This window comes from Lytechinus pictus, chromosome 9, assembly GCF_037042905.1.
Source record: "Lytechinus pictus isolate F3 Inbred chromosome 9, Lp3.0, whole genome shotgun sequence".
Taxonomy (NCBI): Eukaryota; Metazoa; Echinodermata; class Echinoidea; order Temnopleuroida; family Toxopneustidae; genus Lytechinus; species Lytechinus pictus.
The window spans coordinates 11,332,694-11,353,278 of record NC_087253.1 but is presented as its reverse complement, the minus strand read 5'-3'; the positions used below and the strand labels follow the sequence as shown (position 1 = coordinate 11,353,278).

Genomic DNA, 20,585 nt, shown 5'->3' with positions numbered 1-20,585 from the left:
GGGATAAGAGAGAGTGTTTATATAAGTGAGGGTGTGGAGTAATGGGGGGATAAGAGAGAGTGTTAATATAAGTGAGGGTGTGGAGTAATGGGGGGATAAGAGAGAGTGTTAATATAAGTGAGGGTGTGGGGTAATAGACGGTGTGGAGTAATAGGGGATAAGATAGAGTGTATATAAGTGAAGGTGTGGGGTAATAGAGGGTGTGGAGTAATGGGGGATAAGATAGAGTGTATATAAGTGACGGTGTGGGGATAATAGAGGGTGTGGATTAATGGGGGGATAAGAGAGTATTTATATAAGTGAGGGTGTGGAGTAATGGGGGGATATGAGAGTGTTTATATAAGTGGGGGTAATAGAGGGTGTGGAGTAATGGGGGGATAAGAGAGTATTTATATAAGTGAGGGTGTGGGGTAATAGAGGGTGTGGAGAAATGGGGGGGGGTAAGAGAGAATGTTTATATAAGTGAGGGTGTGGGGTAATAGAGGGTGTGGAGTAATGGGGGAATAAGAGAGAGTGTTTATATAAGTGAGGGTGTGGGGGAATAGAGAGAGGAGTAATGGGGGGATTAGAGAGAGTGCTTATATAAGTGAGGGTGTGGGGTAATAGAGGGTGTGGAGTAATGGGGGGATAAGAGAGAGTGTTAATATAAGTGAGGGTGTGGAGTAATGGGTTCATCCATTAAAATAAACAAATATATTACGGGTTGTATAGAAGAAGAAAGTTGCCTGGCAACGAAGTCAGGCAAGTTAAGTTAACATTTACAGAAATGGGATGAACTGAAAGTGAAAAGAGATTGGAATGTGAACAGGTGGGATGTGTCTAGTGTGGTGCGAGTGTGAATCCTGGTGTGAAATGTTGATGATTTTCTTTTATCTTTTTTTCTTTTTACTACTTCCTTTCAATTTACCCTTCTCTTGTATCAATATGATCTGCATGTTCTTTTCTTTCTGTATCCTATTTCGCCAAAATGTTAAACGTTCATATGCAGATTTGTATATATTATGTTTGTTTACGTATACATGGTATGTGCATTTGTGTATGGGTGTTAGGGAGGGTGTGTGTATAATTATGTGAAAATGTGATGCAATGATAATACATGTAGATAAGAGAGAGTGTTATATGAGTGAGGGTGTGGGGGTAATAGAGGGTGTGGAGTAATGGGGGGGATAAGAGAGAGTGTTAATATAAGTGAGGGTGTGGGGTAATAGAGGGTGTGGAGTAATGAAGGAATAAGAGAGAGTGTTTATATAAGTGAGGGTATGGGGTAATAGAGGGTGTGGAGTAATGGAGAGATAAGAGAAAGTGTTTATATAAGTGAGGGAGCGGGGTAATAGATGGTGGGATAAGAGAGGGTATTAAAGAGGAGTGGGAGTGTGGGGTAATAAGAGGGTGGGGATGAGAGAGGGTAAGGGGTAAAAGAGGGGCGAGACTATAGAGAGGTGTTTGGATAAGTGTGGGTGTGGAGAAATAGAGGGTTAGGATAAGAGAAGGTATTTTGATGAGGGTGTGGGTAATAAAGGTTATTTGGATGAGTGAGAGAGTGGGGTAACACAGGATGGGGAAAAGAGAGGGTATGTGGTAATAGAGGATGGGGAAAAGAGAGGGTGTGGGGTAATAGAGGGTTAGGATTAAGAGAGGGTATTTTGATGAGGGTTTGGGTAATAAAGGTTATTTGGATGAGTCAGGGCGTGAGGTAATATAGGATGGGGAAAAGAGAGGGTATGGGGTAATAGAGGATGGGGAAAGAGAGGGTGTGGGGTAATAGAGGGTTAGAATTAAGAGAGGGTATTTTTATGAGGGTTTGGGTAATAAAGGTTATTTGGATGAGTCAGGGCGTGAGGTAATATAGGATGGGGAAAAGAGAGGGTGTGGGGAAATAGAGGATGGGGAAGAGAGGATGTGGGGTAATAGAGGGTTAGAATTAAGAGAGGGTATTTTTATGAGGGTTTTGGGTAATAAAGGTTATTTGGATGAGTCAGGGCGTGAGGTAATATAGGATGGGGAAAAGAGAGGGTGTGGGGAAATAGAGGATGGGGAAGAGAGGATGTGGGGTAATAGAGGGTGAGGATAAGATAAAGTATTTGGATGAGGGTATGGGTAATAGAGGATGTGTGGGATGAGTGAGGGTCTGGGGTATTGGAGGGAATGAGAGAGGGCGTTTGGGCAAGTGAGGTGAGTAGTAGAGGGTGGGGATAAGAGAGGGTATATGGATGAGGGTGTTGGGTAATATAGGAGCGCCTTGAGCACCTAGCAAGGTGGATATGAGCGCTATACAAATCCTATATTATTATTATTATAGAGGGTGAGGATAGGAGAGGGTGTTTGGATGAGTGAGGGAATATAGAGGGGCGACACTAGAGAGGTGTTTGGATAACTGAGGGTGTGGGGTAATATAGAGGGTTGGGATGAGATGGATGAGGGTGTGGGGTTATAAAGAGTATTTGGATGAGTGGGCGTGTGGGTAATAGGGGGTGACGATAAGAGAGGGTATTTGGATGAATGAGGGTGTGGGGTATTAGAAGAGTGTTTGGATAAGTGAGGGTGTGGAGTATTAGAGGGTAGAAATAAGAGAGTGTTATTGGAAAAGTCAAGGTGTGGGGTAATAGAGGATACATATAAGAGAGGTAAATGGAGAAGGGATGGTGTGGGATAATAGAGGGTGCGTACAAGTGAGGGTAAATTGTGAAGGGATGGTGTGGGATAATAAAGGTTATTTGGATGAGTGAGGGTGTGGGGTAACATAGGATAGGGAAAAGAGAGGGTGTGGGGTAACAGAGGGTGGGGATAAGAGTGGGTATTGAGATGAGGGTGCGGGGTAATAGAGGGTGTTTAGATGAGTGAGGATGCGGGTTAATAGAGGGTTGGGATAAGAGAGGGTATGGAAAAGTCAAGGTGTGGGGTAATAGAGGATACATATAAGAGAGGATACATATAAGAGAGGTAAATGGAGAAGGGATGGTGTGGGACAATAGAGGTTATTTGGATGAGTGAGGGTGTGGGGTAACATAGGATAGGGAAAAGAGAGGGTGTGGGGTAACAGAGGGTGGGGATAAGAGAGGGTATTGAGATGAGGGTGCGAGGTGTGACTCTACATGCAGCATGAAAAAAGGTGGGATGGTAAAAAACAATGATGTATCATGAGTGCAATGGACAGACTACTTCACGAAGTGAAAGATGAAATGATCGTTCACTTTATCTTTCACTGAATGAAGTAGTCTCTCCATGGCACAAAAGAAAAAAGCATTAATTATATGGTTTTTTTTTTAAAGACACCTAAAAATAGACCCTTGACCTCATGAAGAAAATCGTATGGATCCGAAATTCCATGATGAATGGATCTAAACTTGCACGGATTATTATTATTATTATTATTTATTTGACCAATATAAAAAGTACATACACATTACATTAGAATAAAAAAAATTACAGTACATGAACATGCAAAGAAATGCGGGAACGGCATGTGGGTCAGGGGGCACAAAAGCGAAATCCATCACTGTTGCCCGAAGGCATGAGCCCCCACACATGCCGCTCCCAAGACATAAATAAAATATATAAATACTCTTACACAAAATATTGCACGTTAAAAAGGGAATACTAAAAAGGGTGCCAAAGTAATCAGTTAGATAATCTTGAGATGCATTAGAAAAAAAAGAAGAAAAAAATACCACTGCAAAATTGTAGAAATATAACAAGGTAAAAAATTAACACCTCGGTGCTGAACAGTAATATGAAAAGGGCATTCTAAATAAACTTGCAATATGAATTGGAAATTAAAATATATTTGATAAAGCAGATCTGGTTTAACTGGAGTTCGGAAAAAAAAAGAGAAGGGGGTAGTTAGGAGTCCAAGGTAGAATGGAATTAATATCAAAAACAGTAAAAACATTTTCAAGATATAACCACTTGATATATCATAACGATACATGTACAGTGAAAAAACATGATAACATATGATAAAACTCATCAGAATAGGAAATTGGGATAAGAAAGCATTGGATTAACGAATCGAGGAGATAAAGAGAAAGGATAAGAGTATCACTGTACTAGCCTTAAAATAATTAAGGTAATTTACAGATAAAATACAAGATAAAATCTAGAGAAAAGCATGCATTAACTGCATAATGTATCATTGCATAATTTTGATAGGAGAGAAAGAGATAATTTATACAAAGTAAAAAGGAGAAGAGAAAGAGAGGCAGAGATAATGAAAAAGAAATGTCTCCAAGGCAGAACCAGAATCATTGTATTAAGCAGAAAAAGTAAAAAAGCATAATAGTCCTAATCAGGAAATAGAATTGTTTGCTTTACAGACCTAAGGAAAGTAGGTGAAAGAACAGCAACATCCTTGATGTCGTTGGGTAGTGTGTAGTCTTCTGGAGGGTGTGCAGAAGAGGGATTGTGTCCGAGAAGAAAGATGTCGAAAGGAAAGAACTTCCATATGACGTGGGTTAATGAGTATGTTTTCAAGAAGAGATTCACAGTCACATAAACCTGATATGCACTTGTATGCAAATGAGCATAACAGGTAATCCCTACGAGATGTGAGTGATGACCAGTTAAGTGCCAGAAGTCTTTCATCGTACGGCATTTCGCCTCGCCTCTGCTTGAGAGCTAAGCGGGTTGCCGCACGCTGAATCTTTTCAATTTTTCTAGATTGAGTTAAGGTCGTCGGGTGCCAGGCAGGAATGCCATATTCGAGGATTGGCAAGATGAGAGCTTTATACAATGCAAATATGGCATTGGTAGAAGCAACACGTGCAACAACTCTGATAAAACCAAGCAGACGGTTCGACCTAGAGACAATTGAATCAATGTGTGGGTTCCATGATAGGTCTGAACTAATTGTAATACCCAAGTACAAGAATGAAGATACGGATGATATGCATGCGTTTCCTAAATAGTAATGAGGAGTTTGGATTCTTTTCTTCCTGGTCACATGCATAACTTTAGTCTTGTGTTGATTAAAGGACATACCATTGCTGGCAGTCCACTGTATCAAACTATCTAAGTCATTTTGGACTATGATTTCGTCAGCATCAGAAGAAATAACACGGAATAAAAGAAGATAATCTGCAAAGAGAACAGCTTCAGAAGAAAGGGAAATGGAGATGTCATTAATGAAGAGATTGAATAGATTGGGCCCCAGAACACTCCCTTGCGGAATTCCGGAAGGGACATGAATCCAAGGAGAGGTTGAGCCCTGAAAGAGAATAGACTGATAGCGGTTAGAAAGGAACGAACAAATCCATCTCCACAGGTTACCCTGAATGTTGAATTGAGAGGATAGTTTGGCAAGAAGAGCATTGTGAGGCATTTTGTCGAAAGCTTTCGACATGTCTAGAAAAACTGCGTCGATTCGTGGTGGGGATCTCTTATCCAAGACAGTCGCCCATCTATGGAGCACATTCAACAGCTGAGTAACACAACTCTACCCTCTGGTAAAACCATGCTGGTATCTATTAAGGAGACCAAACGATTCGACATGATTATCAATAGCCTTCACGATCATCTTCTCAAGCACTCTGCACAACACAGATGTTAGGGCAACTGGTCGGTAATTAGTAATGTCGGATGTTTCACCTTTCTTAAAAACAGGGGTAACATGGGCTCGTTTCCAAGAAGAAGGTACAGTTCCACTGTGGAGAGAAGCATTAAACAAAATGGAGAGAGGATGTGAAATTTCGAGGGCAATGTTACTAAGTACACTGGGTAACAAGCCGTCAGGTCCCGGTGGTTTGTTCTTGGATAGGCGAAGAAGAGCAGAATGAATATCAGAGGTGGAGACGGACAGGTCAGAGAGAGAAGGGATAGGCAAAGTACATGAAGAAGGGGCCTTAGGAAGAGGTAAAGAAGGACCAACAAGTGGAATGCCTCTGGCGGTCTCACCTGCATCACGCGATTCAATATAGCAGCAGTGCTGACCTTGAAAACTACTATAACTCGCACAAGATGTTCAGTGATACTTGGTTACTCTTATGTACACGTTTTATGAACTAGACCAATACACTTACAGAGATATGATGGTAATTCAACAAATACCCCCAACATGGCCAAAGTTCATTGACCTTTGACCTTGAACATGTGACCTAAAACTCGCACAGGATGTTCAGTGATACTTGATTACTCTTATGTCCAAGTTTCATGAGTCAGATCCATAAATTTTCAAAGTTATGATGGTAATTCAACAGATACCCCCATTATGGCCAAAGTTCATTGACCTTTGACCTTGGTCATGTGACCTGAAATGCGCACAGGATGTTCAGTGATACTTGATCACTCTTATGTCCAAGTTTTATGAACTACACCAATATACTTTCAAAGTTATGATGGTAATTCAACAAATACCCCCAATTTGGCCAAAGTTCATTGACTCTAAATGACCTTTGACCTAATAATCATGTGACCTGAAACTTGCACAGGATGTCAGGGACCTGGGAACGATTTTTTCAGTGGGGGTGCTGAAATCTCTCCTCAAAGGTGGGGGGGGGGGAGGAGGGGACCCAATTGAATTTTCTATAATTACACACACGCACACACACCTCTAAGGGCACCACACCCACCAACCCCCCCCCCCCCCCGCACACACACACACACATATATATATATATATATATATACATATATATATACACATATATATATATATATATATATACATATATATCACAGTCACTTCTTAGCTTTCTTCTTATAAAAGAACAAAGATATATAATTAGATAACTCGAGCGCGAAGCGCGAGCGATTTTTTTGGGGGAGAAAATTCATGTATTTTGTCCTGAAAAATTGAACATTTTGAGCAATGTTTGTGGTCCTGAACAAGATGCGTATGTAACAAATAATAACTGCGAACGTGATCAGTGCGAGCAGATATTTTTTACATACGCTCTGGTCTGATCGAAAGGGAAGTGTTATAAGGACTGTTTGCAGTTACCCATTAAGACGATACATAATATCAACAATCAAATAATGCGAGCGCGAAGCGCGAGCTGAAAAAATTGACATTCCGACCTAAATACTGGACATTCTAAGCACTTTTTGCAATCATGAACAGGATAGGTATATAATTATACAATTGATGCGAGCGCGAAGCGCGAGCGGAAACAAAATTGAGATTTCAGACCAAAAAACGAGACATTCTAAGCACTTTTCTAATAATGAAGAGGATAGGTATTTAACTATACAATTGATGCGAGCGCGAAGCGCGAGCGGAAATGAAAATGAGATTTCAGACCTAAAAACGGGACATCTTAAGCACTTTCTAATCATGAACAGGATAGGTATATAACTATACAATTGATGCGAGTGCGAAGCGCGAGCATAAACAAAATAGATTTAAGACCTATAATTGGGACATTCTATTCATGTTTTGTAAATCAAGAAAATAATGGGTAATTGGATATATTCTTACATTAATAATGTGAGCGCGAAGCGCGAGCAGAAATTTTTGACATTCTGATCTGAAACTCCACACTTAATGTAATATGGTTTGAACAGATAAAGAGAAATCAGACGAACATAAGAATAAAGATTTGATCAAAATCCGACAAGGAATATCAAAGTTAATGCATTTTAAAGAATAGCATTATTCCGGTGAAACAGTTTTAAGCATGTCTTCATTAATATTCAATGAACGAACTGATGATGTCATATCCCCACTTGTTCTTTTGTATTTTATTATATAAAATTAGGTTTATTTAATATTTTCCCTTCAAGAACCAAAAACAGTTGAATTGACAACTGATTTAGTCTTTCATTATACATGAGGGAGACATATCATTCACACTGGTATGAAAACATGAAACAATTTTGATTCCATGTAATAACACAAGAAACAGGATAGTGGGGATGTGATATCTTCAACCCGCATGGGCGGAAATCCCAGAGGGGACAGGGGGGACGTGTTCCCCCTACCAAAAATAGTAGGGGGACACAATATCAAATGTCCCCCTACTATTTTTGGTCTTTCATGGAGAAAAGTACATCACTTCACAATCGAAATAATACCTTTTGGACTAAATGACCTTACATTTTGGGTGAAAAACTTTTTTTTGCTTTTTTTTTTTTGCTTTTCAAATTTTCTAGGCCCTGGTTCCCCTACCTTTGGGGACAGATTTCCGCACATGTCAACCCCCCTATTAAACATTCATGACGACATGCATATCACCATTTTCATAAACTATTGCTAAACTTTAGAATTAAATAACTTAACTATTTGTTATCAGATTTTCATAAAATTGTATTTGATATAAATATTTTCAGCCCGGAGTAGCCCCAGCAAAACAAGGTGCGTATCTGAATAAACATTCGTGCGCGTGTTCAGAGTTAGCCCTAGTATCTGGGCATTGTAAATACATTTTTTTATTTAAAAAATGAATAATGCGAGCGCGAAGCGCGAGCAGAAAATATTTGATATTCCGATCTGAAAAAGGGTGAATTTAAACACTATTTTATAAGTACCGTGTCGGAAAATTCTGAAGGGGGGTCTACAAAACGTCATTTATTTTCATTACATTTCTGTCATTCATCAACTACCACTAGATTTCCAGGTGCTGCCTATGGAAAATAACACATGCAGCATCCCCAAATTTTGGGGTGCTTCACCTCCAGCACCCCCGCTTCCAAGGGCCATGGGGCAGGGCGAAAAAGACTGTGAAATTTGATTTCTATTGTCTGACTTGTAATTGTTTTTTACAAAACACGGGCGCGCGCACACTTGATTCGACATAAGTTTCAAGTCCGACCACAGCCATGTCCCTCCCTGCTATCGAGTAGTCATGGTAGTGTGTAAACTATGGCTATCACGAATCGCGCGCGACCACGTCTGTATCGGTGTGCCGGAGCTTGATTGAGTCGCGTTATAGGAGGGATGTTATTGGAATATGTGAAAGACTATGTAAATGATTTGCGATTGTCGGATGTGATAATTATGTACATTATAACATATATAAAAAAAATACAAAGGGAACCTGATTTCGTGGGGGTGCTGCCTATGGAAAATAATACACGCAGCACCCCCAGGAAAATTTCTGGGGGTGCTTCAGCACCCCCAGCACCCCCGCTTCCCAGGTCCCTGTCCTGCAGGATGTTCAGTGATACTTGTTTACTATTATGTCCAAGTTTCATGAATCAGATCCATAAACTTTCAAAGTTATGATGGTAATTCAACAGATACCCCCAATTCGGCCAAAGTTCATTGACCCTAAATGACCTTTGACCTTGGTCATGTGACCTGAAACTCGTGCAGGATGTTCAGTGATACTTGTTTAACCTTATGTCCAAGTTTCATGAACAAGGTCCATATATTTTCTAAGTTATGATGACATTACAAAAACTTAACCTTAGGTTAAGATTTTGATGTTGATTCCCCAACATGGTCTAAGTTCATTGACCCTAAATGACCTTTGACCTTGGTCATGTGACATGAAACTCAGACAGGATGTTCAGTAATACTTGATTAACCTTATGGCCAAGTTTCATGAACTAAATAAAGTTATGTTGTCATTTCAAAAACTTAACCTTCGGTTAAGATTTGGTGTTGACGCTGCCGCCGCCGTCGGAAAAGCGGCGCCTATAGTCTCACTCTGCTATGCAGGTGAGACAAAAATGCAGTTGATGATTACCTTGATCTGTACGTTCTCCAGGTCTGTCTTGATTGCTTGAGCCTGGCTGATAAGTTGAGCATACTCTTCCTTGTAATGAGCAATGGAACGTTCTAGATGACTAATCAACTTGTTGACTTCCTCTTGCTTCATCTTGTTACCGTTGGCTTCAACCTCAAGGCGTTCAAGCTCATTCCGAAGAGGCTCCACTCGCTTCAACATCTCAGAGAAATTAATCTGTATACAGCCAAATAAATGAAAATGTTAGGATGGGATAGTGCCTTGAGTCAACATTTCAAATGTTTATTATTTCACATAAAATAACAGTGCATAACAAAATTCCAGTAATCAACTCCATGAAATAAGACTTTGTTTCAAAAAGAGCTGGATTTCAATCATATTTTACAGAGCAGGCTGCTCTTAATTCTTCATGTTAACTTGGTTTCTATTGTGCAAAGCAAAAATAAAGATACATAAATACATAAAAAGATCAAGGCATAACAAAGTAAAAGTAGTTCAATTGAGAATTTTCATTTGCCTTTCTGACAAGTCATCAGCTGTCAGATAATGCACTTGTCAATGCTGTTAACCTTTTATGAAATGGTCCCAAGATGCATTTGTTTAGGCTGTAATTCCACTTCTATGCAGTATAAATCTCACCAAATACACACCTGTAATCTTCTGGGGCCTATTGCTGAAAGAATCGCAATCAAATGCAACTCCAAAAATTAAATGCAACTTGACTTTCAACCAATGAAATATGTGTATTAGGGACTTGTGATTGATTTTTTTTAAATACAACTCTTTTGACAACAGATCATTTCTTACCTGAGCAATAGCCCACTTGACCAATGGACCACAAGCCACACTAGCCCTGTTGATCTTCTCAAAGTTGTAGTCGGCATTACTCAGATACTTCTGCATCTTGCCTCGGATGTCATCACTGAAAAAGAAGGTGAATAGAAAATGAAGACCATGATCGCTGACAAAATATAAATGTAGGGATATTCTTTTTCAGACAGGAATTGAAAACCGTAGGCAAACATTTCTGCTGCATATTTTCAATCCATCATTTTCCTTTTAATTATGGAACAGCAATAATGATAGAAAAACATTATTTTGTAGTGCAAATTACATTATCATCTAACGTCTACGTGCTTCAAAACAAGGCAAAAGCGATTTTGTGTCTCGCCCACTTATGAAAATATCCAGAAATATCGTGATTTGCGAGGGTACGCAACAGAATTGTATCGAAAATTAATTGTGAATTGACTGGGATGGAATAACACTTGTCATAAGAGCCTTGCACGTAAACTTTAATGTTGACCTGAAAATGACCTTTGACCTTACCATGTGACCTCCAACTGCAGCATAACATGCAGGTCACCTAAGTACATCTACCATCCAAGTTTGGTTGAAAAGCAACTTACGGTTGTGGAGATATGTGTCATAAGGTTTGTGACGGACGGACGACGGACGGACGACATTTGGATCCCTAAGTCTCGCCTTCACCTCTGGTGGGCGAGACAAATACTTTGAATATCATTACCCATGAATAGCCAGGAAGCATTTAAAGTGCACAAGCATTTTAAGGAAATTAATTCTTAATTGATCTTATGGACCATACCACCTCAAACATATTTACAATTTCCATTTCCTTCACCATGGCACATTCCCCTGATACACAGAATGCTGCTGAAAGGAAGGATTCTTCAAGGTTCAAGGTACACAAACTTGCAAGAAATGGTTATTGGCTTATAGTCAACTTACGAGATGTCATCGGTTGAGAAGTTGACGATGGTGCTGATGAAGTTATCCTTGATGACGACCTGTCTGATGGTCTTCCAGTCAGCAGCGGATTCACCAAGGAGGATACAGATGGACTCCAAGGCCAACCGTACCATCTGAGGAGGGTTACCCATGGATCGGATCTCAACCAGGTTCTGCTTCTTGATACCCTTCACAGCTAAAGGGTTTAAAGAAAGAGGAATGTATATATCAGTAGAAGATAAGGATGTGGAGTAAAATAAATTGAATTGATGAACTTTTGAAAAGTCAACAACAAATTTTTTATTGCAATAAATAATGCTAAATCACAGGAGGAAATTAAGTGGAAATATAGTGAAGTGAATTGCATGTGGCTCGATTATAAAAAAAAAATCATCAAAAATTATTTATGGTAAAATATCTAAAAGCAATAGCTTGTATGTCATATTATAAAGTGAGGACCTCAACATTCCCAAATTTGAATACTACACATTCATATACTTATAATCACTGTACTATTGTCATCAAAGAAACTCTCCCCAAATGATAAAGAATAATTTCATGACAAGATATCACTTAAAAGCACTAATAGCTGTGGTATCGATAATTTTAATCCATGTGTTTTAAAAAAGATATCTGCCTTGATTTTGAAACCTCTTGTACATATTTTTAATGTTTCTTTATGTACTGGAAAAATTCCATCGGAATTGAAAATTGCTAAAATTACACCAATACATAAAAAGTATGATATGAATACTATAGGAAATTATAGACCAATATCTGTACTGCCATTTTTTTCTAAAATTCTTGAGAAAATTGTTTATAATCGTCTAGAAATATTTTTAACAAAACATGCAATATTGAATTCTTGCCAGTATGGTTTTAGAAAAAATGTATCCACTGAAATGGCTCTCATTGATTCTCATAATTATTTAATATGTTCATTGAATAAGAAATTGCATAATGTGGGTATATTTTTAGATCTAAGCAAAGCGTTTGATTCTATTGATCACACAATTATTAAAAAAAACTAAAAATATATGGCATACGAGGTACGGTATTAAAATGGTTTAAAGATTATTTAAAAGATCGAACTCAAATAACTTTTTAGTGGTGTTTTATCAGACCCAAAGAAGGTCAAGTGTGGTGTGCCTCAGGGCTCAATTTTGGGGCCGTTATTGTTTTTATTGTACATAAATGATTTGATTAATTGTTCTAATAAACTGAAATTTATTCTTTTTGCTGATGACACCAATATTCTATGTAGTGATGAAAATGTTAACGACTTACAGAAAACTATGAACGATGAATTACAATACGTCTCACAATGGTTTAATTGTAATAAGTTGTCACTTAACACATCGAAGTCCAGTTTCATTTATTTTAGTTACAAGCAAAATTTGATTACAGATGACTTATCAAATAATTTAATCATCAAAATGAATAATGTTGTCATAAAATGTGTGCAATAGATCTACAAATTTCCAAGGGGTTGTTATTGACCAACATTTAACATGGAATGAACATATCAAATAGAATATCAAGGAATATTGGTGCATCAGCAAACTGTGCCATTTCTTGCCACAGTATATTTTAATTTTACTCTACAACTCAATGATTTTGCCTTATTTAATGTATTGTAACACTGTCTGGGCGAACAAGTATCCCACCAGGCTCCTTGGATTGTTCAAATTACAAAAGAAGATTGTTAAAATATGTTGCATGTCTGATTTTAATGCTCCCTCAAAACCACTTATTAAAAAACTTAATTTCCTAAATGTATATCAGTTGAATCAATGTTGTGTAGCATTAACGGGTTTTAAACATAACAAAATAAAATGCCGTATAATCTTGCCTGTATGATCAAAGGTGAAATATTGATGCACAGTTATACCACTAGAAATCCTGAAAATTATTATGATGAAGAATGTAAAAATGCAGCATCTTCCTTTTCTTTTAAATTCAAAGGACCTTGCATTTGGAATTCTCTTCCCCGTAACATCAAACAGATCTCATATTTAAATTCCTTTAAGTCCAAGCTGAAAAACTTTCTTTTCAACCATCCAACATCTTAATTTAATTTATCCCATCATATTTCCTAATTATTATATGTTTATTTTATCAGTACAAGTCTTGAATTTTATATTTTACTGTCCATAGGGACTGCCTCGACAGAACATTTGTTTTGTTCTTTTGCAGCTTCCCATTTCATGTTCATTTTTTATGCATGTACTGTAAATATCCTACAATCTTAGCCTTTAAAAAAATCTTACTATGTATCTTTTTCATATGCTCCATGTATTTCAATGGACTTGAATAAATAAATGTAAGATATTCCAGAGCTTATATATCATTTCATAAGTGAGGATCTTTACATTCCCAAGTTTGAATACAACCCATTCATATACTCATTACCATTGTACTATTGTCATCAAAGAAATTCTTCCAACAATTCTAAAAAAAGAATACTACTTACCTTGTTGTGCATCTTTGACAGCTGGTTCTACCTTTGAGAGGTCTGACATGACATCTTTGCGTTTCTCTGCAATGTGTTTGGTCTGTTCAGCTAAAGTGTGCTGAATCTCTTGACTGGTAACCTTCTTCTGCTCAGCTTCTTGTTGATCTTTCACCTGTAAAATCATGAAAAAAAAATTGATGAGTTCTTGCACCATTTATGCACATTATCCCCAGTATTTTTGTTTCCATTCTCATGTCAAATATTACAAAAAAAAACATAAAGAACTTATCTAGCCTTTCTCTTTCCTATTCTCTACCCCTCCTCTTTCTACCACTTATTGCCATGTTTTCCATAACTCTTATTTTTTATTTGAAAAACTTCTTATTCCATACATACCAATTCTTCTATGTTTGAGTTTAGTTTACTTCATACCCAATTTCTTTTGTTTTTATTCCTATATGCTCTCATTCTTAAAGTCAATAAATTCATCTCAGTTGGTAGAGCAGGGGTTTCAGATTCCAGTGACCCGGATTCGATTCCCACTTGGTGTGCTAGTGCCCTTTGGTAAGTCATTAAAATCCTCATTACCAGGTCCCTCGGCAAGGACCTTAAGCCGCCGGTTCTCTGCTTGCTTGCTAACGAGCATTCCTGCTTTCTTAGCAATCAGGTAAGAAATCATCACCTTACTATCTTTTCTATTCCAGAAGTAGTTCTGTTAAGAAAGGTCATGAACTATCTTCTGCAAGCCTCCTTACCATCTGTTTGAGTTTGGCATTAGCAGCAGCATTCTTGGCCTCCAGCTCCTGGCTCTTGAGTGCAAGGCTCTTCTGGAGCTCTTCCACCTGTTCCACTGTCTCCTTGATCTTCTGGAGACCAACGTTGAGATGGAGCTGTTGCTCCTCCAGGTCCGAACGCTTCTCAGTGTACAACTTCACCTAGAATACAAGGAGACATATACATAAAATGCTGATGTAAATACAAAGGAACTATAAGATATTGTAAATATATTTGGGGATTCCCCATTAAAGTGCTTTGCACAGGAACACGTCATCAAACTGAAGACAATGACATATGTCTTCCATTTGAGCAGTGTTTCTGAACACATTCAAAAGTTGACAGATAACTCTCAATCATTATACAATGTACCAAAAGAAGAAAAAATATTTTTTTAATTTTTGATAAAAGAAGAAAATAAGGGGGAAAGTCGGGGGGAGGAGGAACTGGGGGGAAGGAAAAAGCTAGGATGAATAGAAAAAAGGAAGACACAAAGAAGAGTGTGGAGTAAAATTCTGAATAAAAGAAAAAAAAATAATATGCATCAAGTCAACAGTTCCAGAAAATTAGGAGGAAATTCAAAATAACACAAGTGGAATGCCTCTGGCCGTCTCACCTGCATCACGCGATTCAATATAGCAGCAGTGCTGATTTTGAAAACTACTATAACTCGCACAAGATGTTCAGTGATACTTGGTTACTCTTATTTCCACGTTTTATGAACTAGACCAATACACTTATAGAGATATGATGGCAATTCAACAAATACCCCCAACGTGGCCAAAGTTCTTTGACCTTACATGACCTTTGACCTTGATCATGTGACCTGAAACTAGCACAGGATGTTCAGTGATACTTGATTACTATTATGTCCAAGTTTTATGAACTAGACCAACACACTTTCAAATTTATGGCTGTAATTCAACAAATACCCCAATTTGGCCAAAGTTCATTGACCCTAAATGACCTTTGACCTTGATCATGTGACCTGAAACTTGCACAGGATGTTCAGTAATACTTGATTACTATTATGTCCAAGTTTCATGAATCAGATCCATAAACTTTCAAAGTTATGATGGTAATTCAACAGATACCCCCAATTCGGCCAAAGTTCATTGACCCTAAATGACCTTTGACCTTGGTCATGTGACGTGAAACTCATGCAGGATGTTCAGTGATACTTGATTAACCTTATGTATAAGTTTCATGAACTAGGTCCATATATTTTCTAAGTTATGATGACATTTCAAAAACTTAACCTTAGGTTAAGATTTTGATGTTGATTCCCCCAACATGGTCTAAGTTCATTGACCCTAAATGACCTTTGACCTTGGTCATGTGACATGAAACTCAGGCAGGATGTTCAGTAATACTTGATTAACCTTATGGCCAAGTTTCATGAACTAGGTCCATATACTTTCTAAGTTATGCTGTCATTTCAAAAACTTAACCTCAGGTTAAGATTTGGTGTTGACGCCGCCGCCGCCGTCGCCGTCGCCGCCGCCGCCGCCGTCGCCGCCGCCGCCGCCGTCGCCGCCGCCGTCGGAAAAGCGGCGCCTATAGTCTCACTCTGCTATGCAGGTGAGACAAAAACGGAGGAGAATGATGATGTCATTGTAAAATGGGGAGAATGATCGATATTAAACAACCAATCAAATAACAAGGATCTATCTAGGTGTCATATAATTAAAACTCATTGGTCTAAAGAGTAAAATATGATTTATCCAGACCTTATTTCATCTTAATGCCCACTTTCTCACACTGTCAATACATGTGCGACAGATGTTCTTCTTGTTATTGTGAAAGCTTGTCAGCTCTGACAAGATGTCATTCTCTGACCATCCCATAGTAACAATCAGAAACCAGTGTTTCTCAGCCAAAGCAAGGATTTCACTGAAAATTATCAGAGCTAACAATTCAGTCAGTGCTGACTTTCCTAAGAGACCCCATGTGACTTCGAGAAAAATAAATGCACAGAACAGCAGTGGTCTATATAAAGACTTTTCATCTATATTTTGAATACATTTAAAGCAAATAGAATATAAAAGAAATGCAGTTAACATGCAATTTAAATCAAAACAAATCTTTTCTTCACATTCAGCAAAGAGTACTTTTCAAGACGTGAATGAGGAACATAAAATTGAAGATTTACAAAGAAATATACAGCAGCACAAAAAGATTAATTCAAAAATAAAATGGTGGGATTCGAGCATAATTTTTTCGTTGTGTGGGTCTCTTCTCAGGTGTCTTGTAACTTAGGCAAGATGGTTTAAATTGATATTTCACACTTACCTATAACATGACTTTATATCTACTTGTACACACATGAGATTTTTTTTTTGCTCATAACCTGTCATGCAGATAACAGAAGTGTGCAGGTACTTGTTTAAAAAAAATACATAATATAGCCACAAAGCTAGGGTAATAACTAACATACAGCACTTAGAAAGATCTGTATCTGTAAATATAAACGTTGCATACTATTATTATCAGAGTATGAGCCAGAATGATTTAGAATCTAAATCCAATTAAGCTTTGGGCATCCACTCTCCATTACTAGTTTCACATTGATCAAACAGCAGTATCAAATTCATTCTTAATTCTATTTCACTGTACAAGCCTAACACATCCCCTAAATGTATGACAATCTTTCATTCAGCCTTCATAGTTATAACACTTTACTTTCCACTTTAATAACACGGATACCTTTCTAAGATGGATGTACAGCGAGGAAGATAGGCCAATGGTGGTCACAAATCCGCTGTATAGTACATGTAGTAACCTACCAGTAAAATGGAAATGGACTACATAATACAGTGTTAATAATGATACTCTAAGTACAACTTACGAAGCGCATATATCTACTACACAAAGGGCTTGATGAGAGGATTGTCATTAAAAAAACTGGCTTAGTCTTGATATCATTTTAGGGTGACACAACATTCGCTCCTGCGACAATTGCTCCAGTCTTGATATCTCAGAAGGCATGCGATTAGAGTTAGGATTGTAATAGTTTTTGGTTCAGAATAATGTAGAGATTAGTATGAGGGTTTATTTAGTTTTGGAGGTTAGGTTTCATATTTCGCTTAATGAGCAGATTTTCGATCGGAGCAATGGTTGCCGGAGCAGATGTCATGGATCCCATCCTAGCGGTGGTGTAGGTAATAGAATTATGTAGCCACAAAATTTGTAATTGAATAGCTATCTTGATTTACAAAGATAAGTTATAGGTAAAATCATCAACAAATGTTGACACGTGTTTCAAACTGAAGTGACAAAGTTTATAGTACTTATAAGCTTGAAGGAAAGTCCTCTTAATTAGGCTCGACTTCCTTCAGTTGTGTATCATATCTTTATGGTAATTACCAATTTCGTATTGTGGGCTCAAGACAACATACTCTCCATGAATATCTTTAAAATCAAATCAAATATTTGTAAAAGGTAGTTAATTTCCATGAAAAAGGGTATTGGCTCTACATTGGAATCATACCAAAACTCCAACTACACAGTCCCATCTATTTATTAAAATGTGTGATAAATTGATCATCTAGAATTCAGTGCACATGTATCAATAAATATAAAAAATAATGAATACACTAGAACCAATACATTCTATTCACAAACAATAGATTAACAAGGACGCATGTGTACTGTACAATTAATTACAAAGTATTAAAACAGTTGTATACAAAGTAGTACATAGGTATTATTATTCTTTAGTACAATACAAATATACTGGACAGCTATCATTAGTACTTTTCACATGAATCATCAAAATATGAGTCTCCTTCAGAGTTATAATTAATAATAAATAAATTAAATAGGGATTATAAAGCCACTTATTACAAGTTGTTAAAATAGTCCTGTGTATCTATATGCTTGAATTTTATTTTGATTGCCCTTTCTCAGGAACAAACTGAGAATAATCACAAGATGAAATCATAATAATCGAAAATGAAAAAGACCTTTAATTTGTCTTGAGTACATTTCCATATTTCCTCTTGATAAGTATCGTCATTGGGTAATTTCTTCAATTTGAATTGTTAACTTGTGTACCTGGAAAGAAGTAACATAATCAGAAGAAACCTGCATAATAAAGGGTTTCAACTATACTGATTTAAAACTTCCATCAACATGTTACACTTGTCATTATGACGCTACCAATTACGTTACATAGGACATACTAAAAGCCATATAAACTTTGGCAACCTTCACAAGGTCTCAAGGTCGAAGACAAATTGAAAAATGATATGAAAACATAATGCAGAGAGACAATGATAGTATACTACTAATTTACAAACAAAAATACATTCGACATGACGGACACAAATTAAAGCAAACATAATAATCTTTTCCCGTAAATTGTATAATAGAAGCTCGATTTGTATTTACAAAACATGCATGCACATGCTGAAATATTAGGAGGCATGAAGTCAAATTTCATGAAGGTTGTTTAAAGAGTTCTAGCTTTACAACTTTCAATTTGTCTCTGTGCAATTTTTCCTTCGAGTCTATAAAAGGCTTCCTCGATCAAATGTACTTGTTGGGAGGGAATGATATAAGCTGTGAACAATCAAAGTTATTACAAAACATGGTTTTACAAAACACCTGCAAAATGTTTGGCAAAAATATCCTACATGTATATTCTATGCATCATATCAGTATTGGAGAAGCAGTATTTTAAAGCATACTCCAGACATCAATAGGGCAGAGGGGTAGGGTTATTTTTCAAGTTATTTGAACAAGCCTTCATATAATACTTTCCAACAAGCTTTAGTGTCTGCCCCACTGAGAAAGGAACATATACCTGTCTCCATTATCAAGGAGACTGAGAATTCCTTTGTCTTCACTTGATTTAATCATTCTTATTTTTGAGTTTTTGAAGACAAACGAAAGCTGTAAAGCTAGAATTTCTGTATTTTAACCCTTCATAAAATCTCAAGTCGTGTCCCTTCTTACATTAAAGTATTCAAATCTAGTTTGCAAAACCTCTTTGCTCAAACAAACCCAGTAGAATATATTCATTCTGTTCGTGATGATCTTAAATCACATGACCCTTACTAATCACATGGCTAATCATGTGACATCATTAAAAATTGAAACTTTTAGCAAGTACTGTTCCTTTTAAAATTTCAGATTCTCAAATCTAAAAAAAAAAATTATCTTTCACTCAAACACGCGCTGTTGATGAATTTCTCTTAATTAATCATTTCTAAAGTTATTCTTTACCTCTTTGGGAGAGGGGGATCAATTCAAATCATTCCTCTTGCCCCCCCCCCTTAATCTCCCCTTTCTTCCACCTTACCCCTTTTGATTTTCTCTCTCTTTCCTTCTTTCCCCCCCCCCCCCATTCTTACCCCAATCTATCTCCTCCCCTCGCTTTCCTAAATTTTTTAATCTCAACAATCATTTGAAATACAATGTTCAAACCTGTAATTAAACACCAAATTAAATATTTGCTCGGATTATTATATCCCTTTATATTTAAATCCTATGAAAATAGAAGTAATTTCCCAATTATAACTACATGACACTACTAAGGCATAAATAAGATGAGGAAATGTTAACACCAGATGAAAAGGCAAAGCTTTGTAAAATCTAGTCAAATAAATATTGAAAAAAAAAACCACCGCAAAATCAAATATAAAATTACCTAAAAACACCATGCCAATGCACGCAAGCCATAAATATAAATGCATTTTTAAATCTATGGTCATTTTTATATATCATCGCAAAGCCATCATATTATTGCTGATATGAATAAATTGCATTTCTATTTTACTTTGAAAAACTTTTAACATAGATGTAGTCATGCATGAATTAATCTTTATTTTTAAGGCCATCTTACAAGAATGACTGTAAAAATGTACATGTCTATGTACTGTACTTGTACATCACCTCCTATTACAGGCAATTTTTGGTGTTCGGTGATAACCATTAATGCTGCCGATATAGAGCACAATTCCCATAAAAGTCAGACATGT

General features: G+C 37.1%; 1 protein-coding gene across 1 annotated transcript; it reads right to left on the bottom strand.

Moving 5' to 3' along the window:
* Positions 1 to 8,073: 8,073 nt before the first annotated feature.
* Positions 8,074 to 15,942, bottom strand: LOC135155499 (dynein heavy chain, cytoplasmic-like). The gene is made up of 5 exons (XM_064104676.1): positions 14,583 to 15,942; positions 13,846 to 13,999; positions 11,373 to 11,568; positions 10,431 to 10,545; positions 8,074 to 9,839 (listed from the first exon to the last, which is right to left on the bottom strand). The coding sequence occupies exons 1-5, from the start codon at positions 14,583 to 14,585 to the stop codon at positions 9,588 to 9,590; spliced, it is 720 nt and encodes a 239-aa protein (XP_063960746.1). The 5' UTR covers positions 14,586 to 15,942; the 3' UTR covers positions 8,074 to 9,587.
* Between the last annotated feature and the right edge of the window lie 4,643 nt (positions 15,943 to 20,585).

Coding starts and splice junctions, on each gene's coding strand:
- LOC135155499 (XM_064104676.1), bottom strand. Junction 11,569..13,845: donor TGTCAAAGATGCACAACAAG/GTAAGTAGTATT, acceptor TAAACCCTTTAG/CTGTGAAGGGTATCAAGAAG. Junction 10,546..11,372: donor TTCTCAACCGATGACATCTC/GTAAGTTGACTA, acceptor CTTCTTTTTCAG/TGATGACATCCGAGGCAAGA.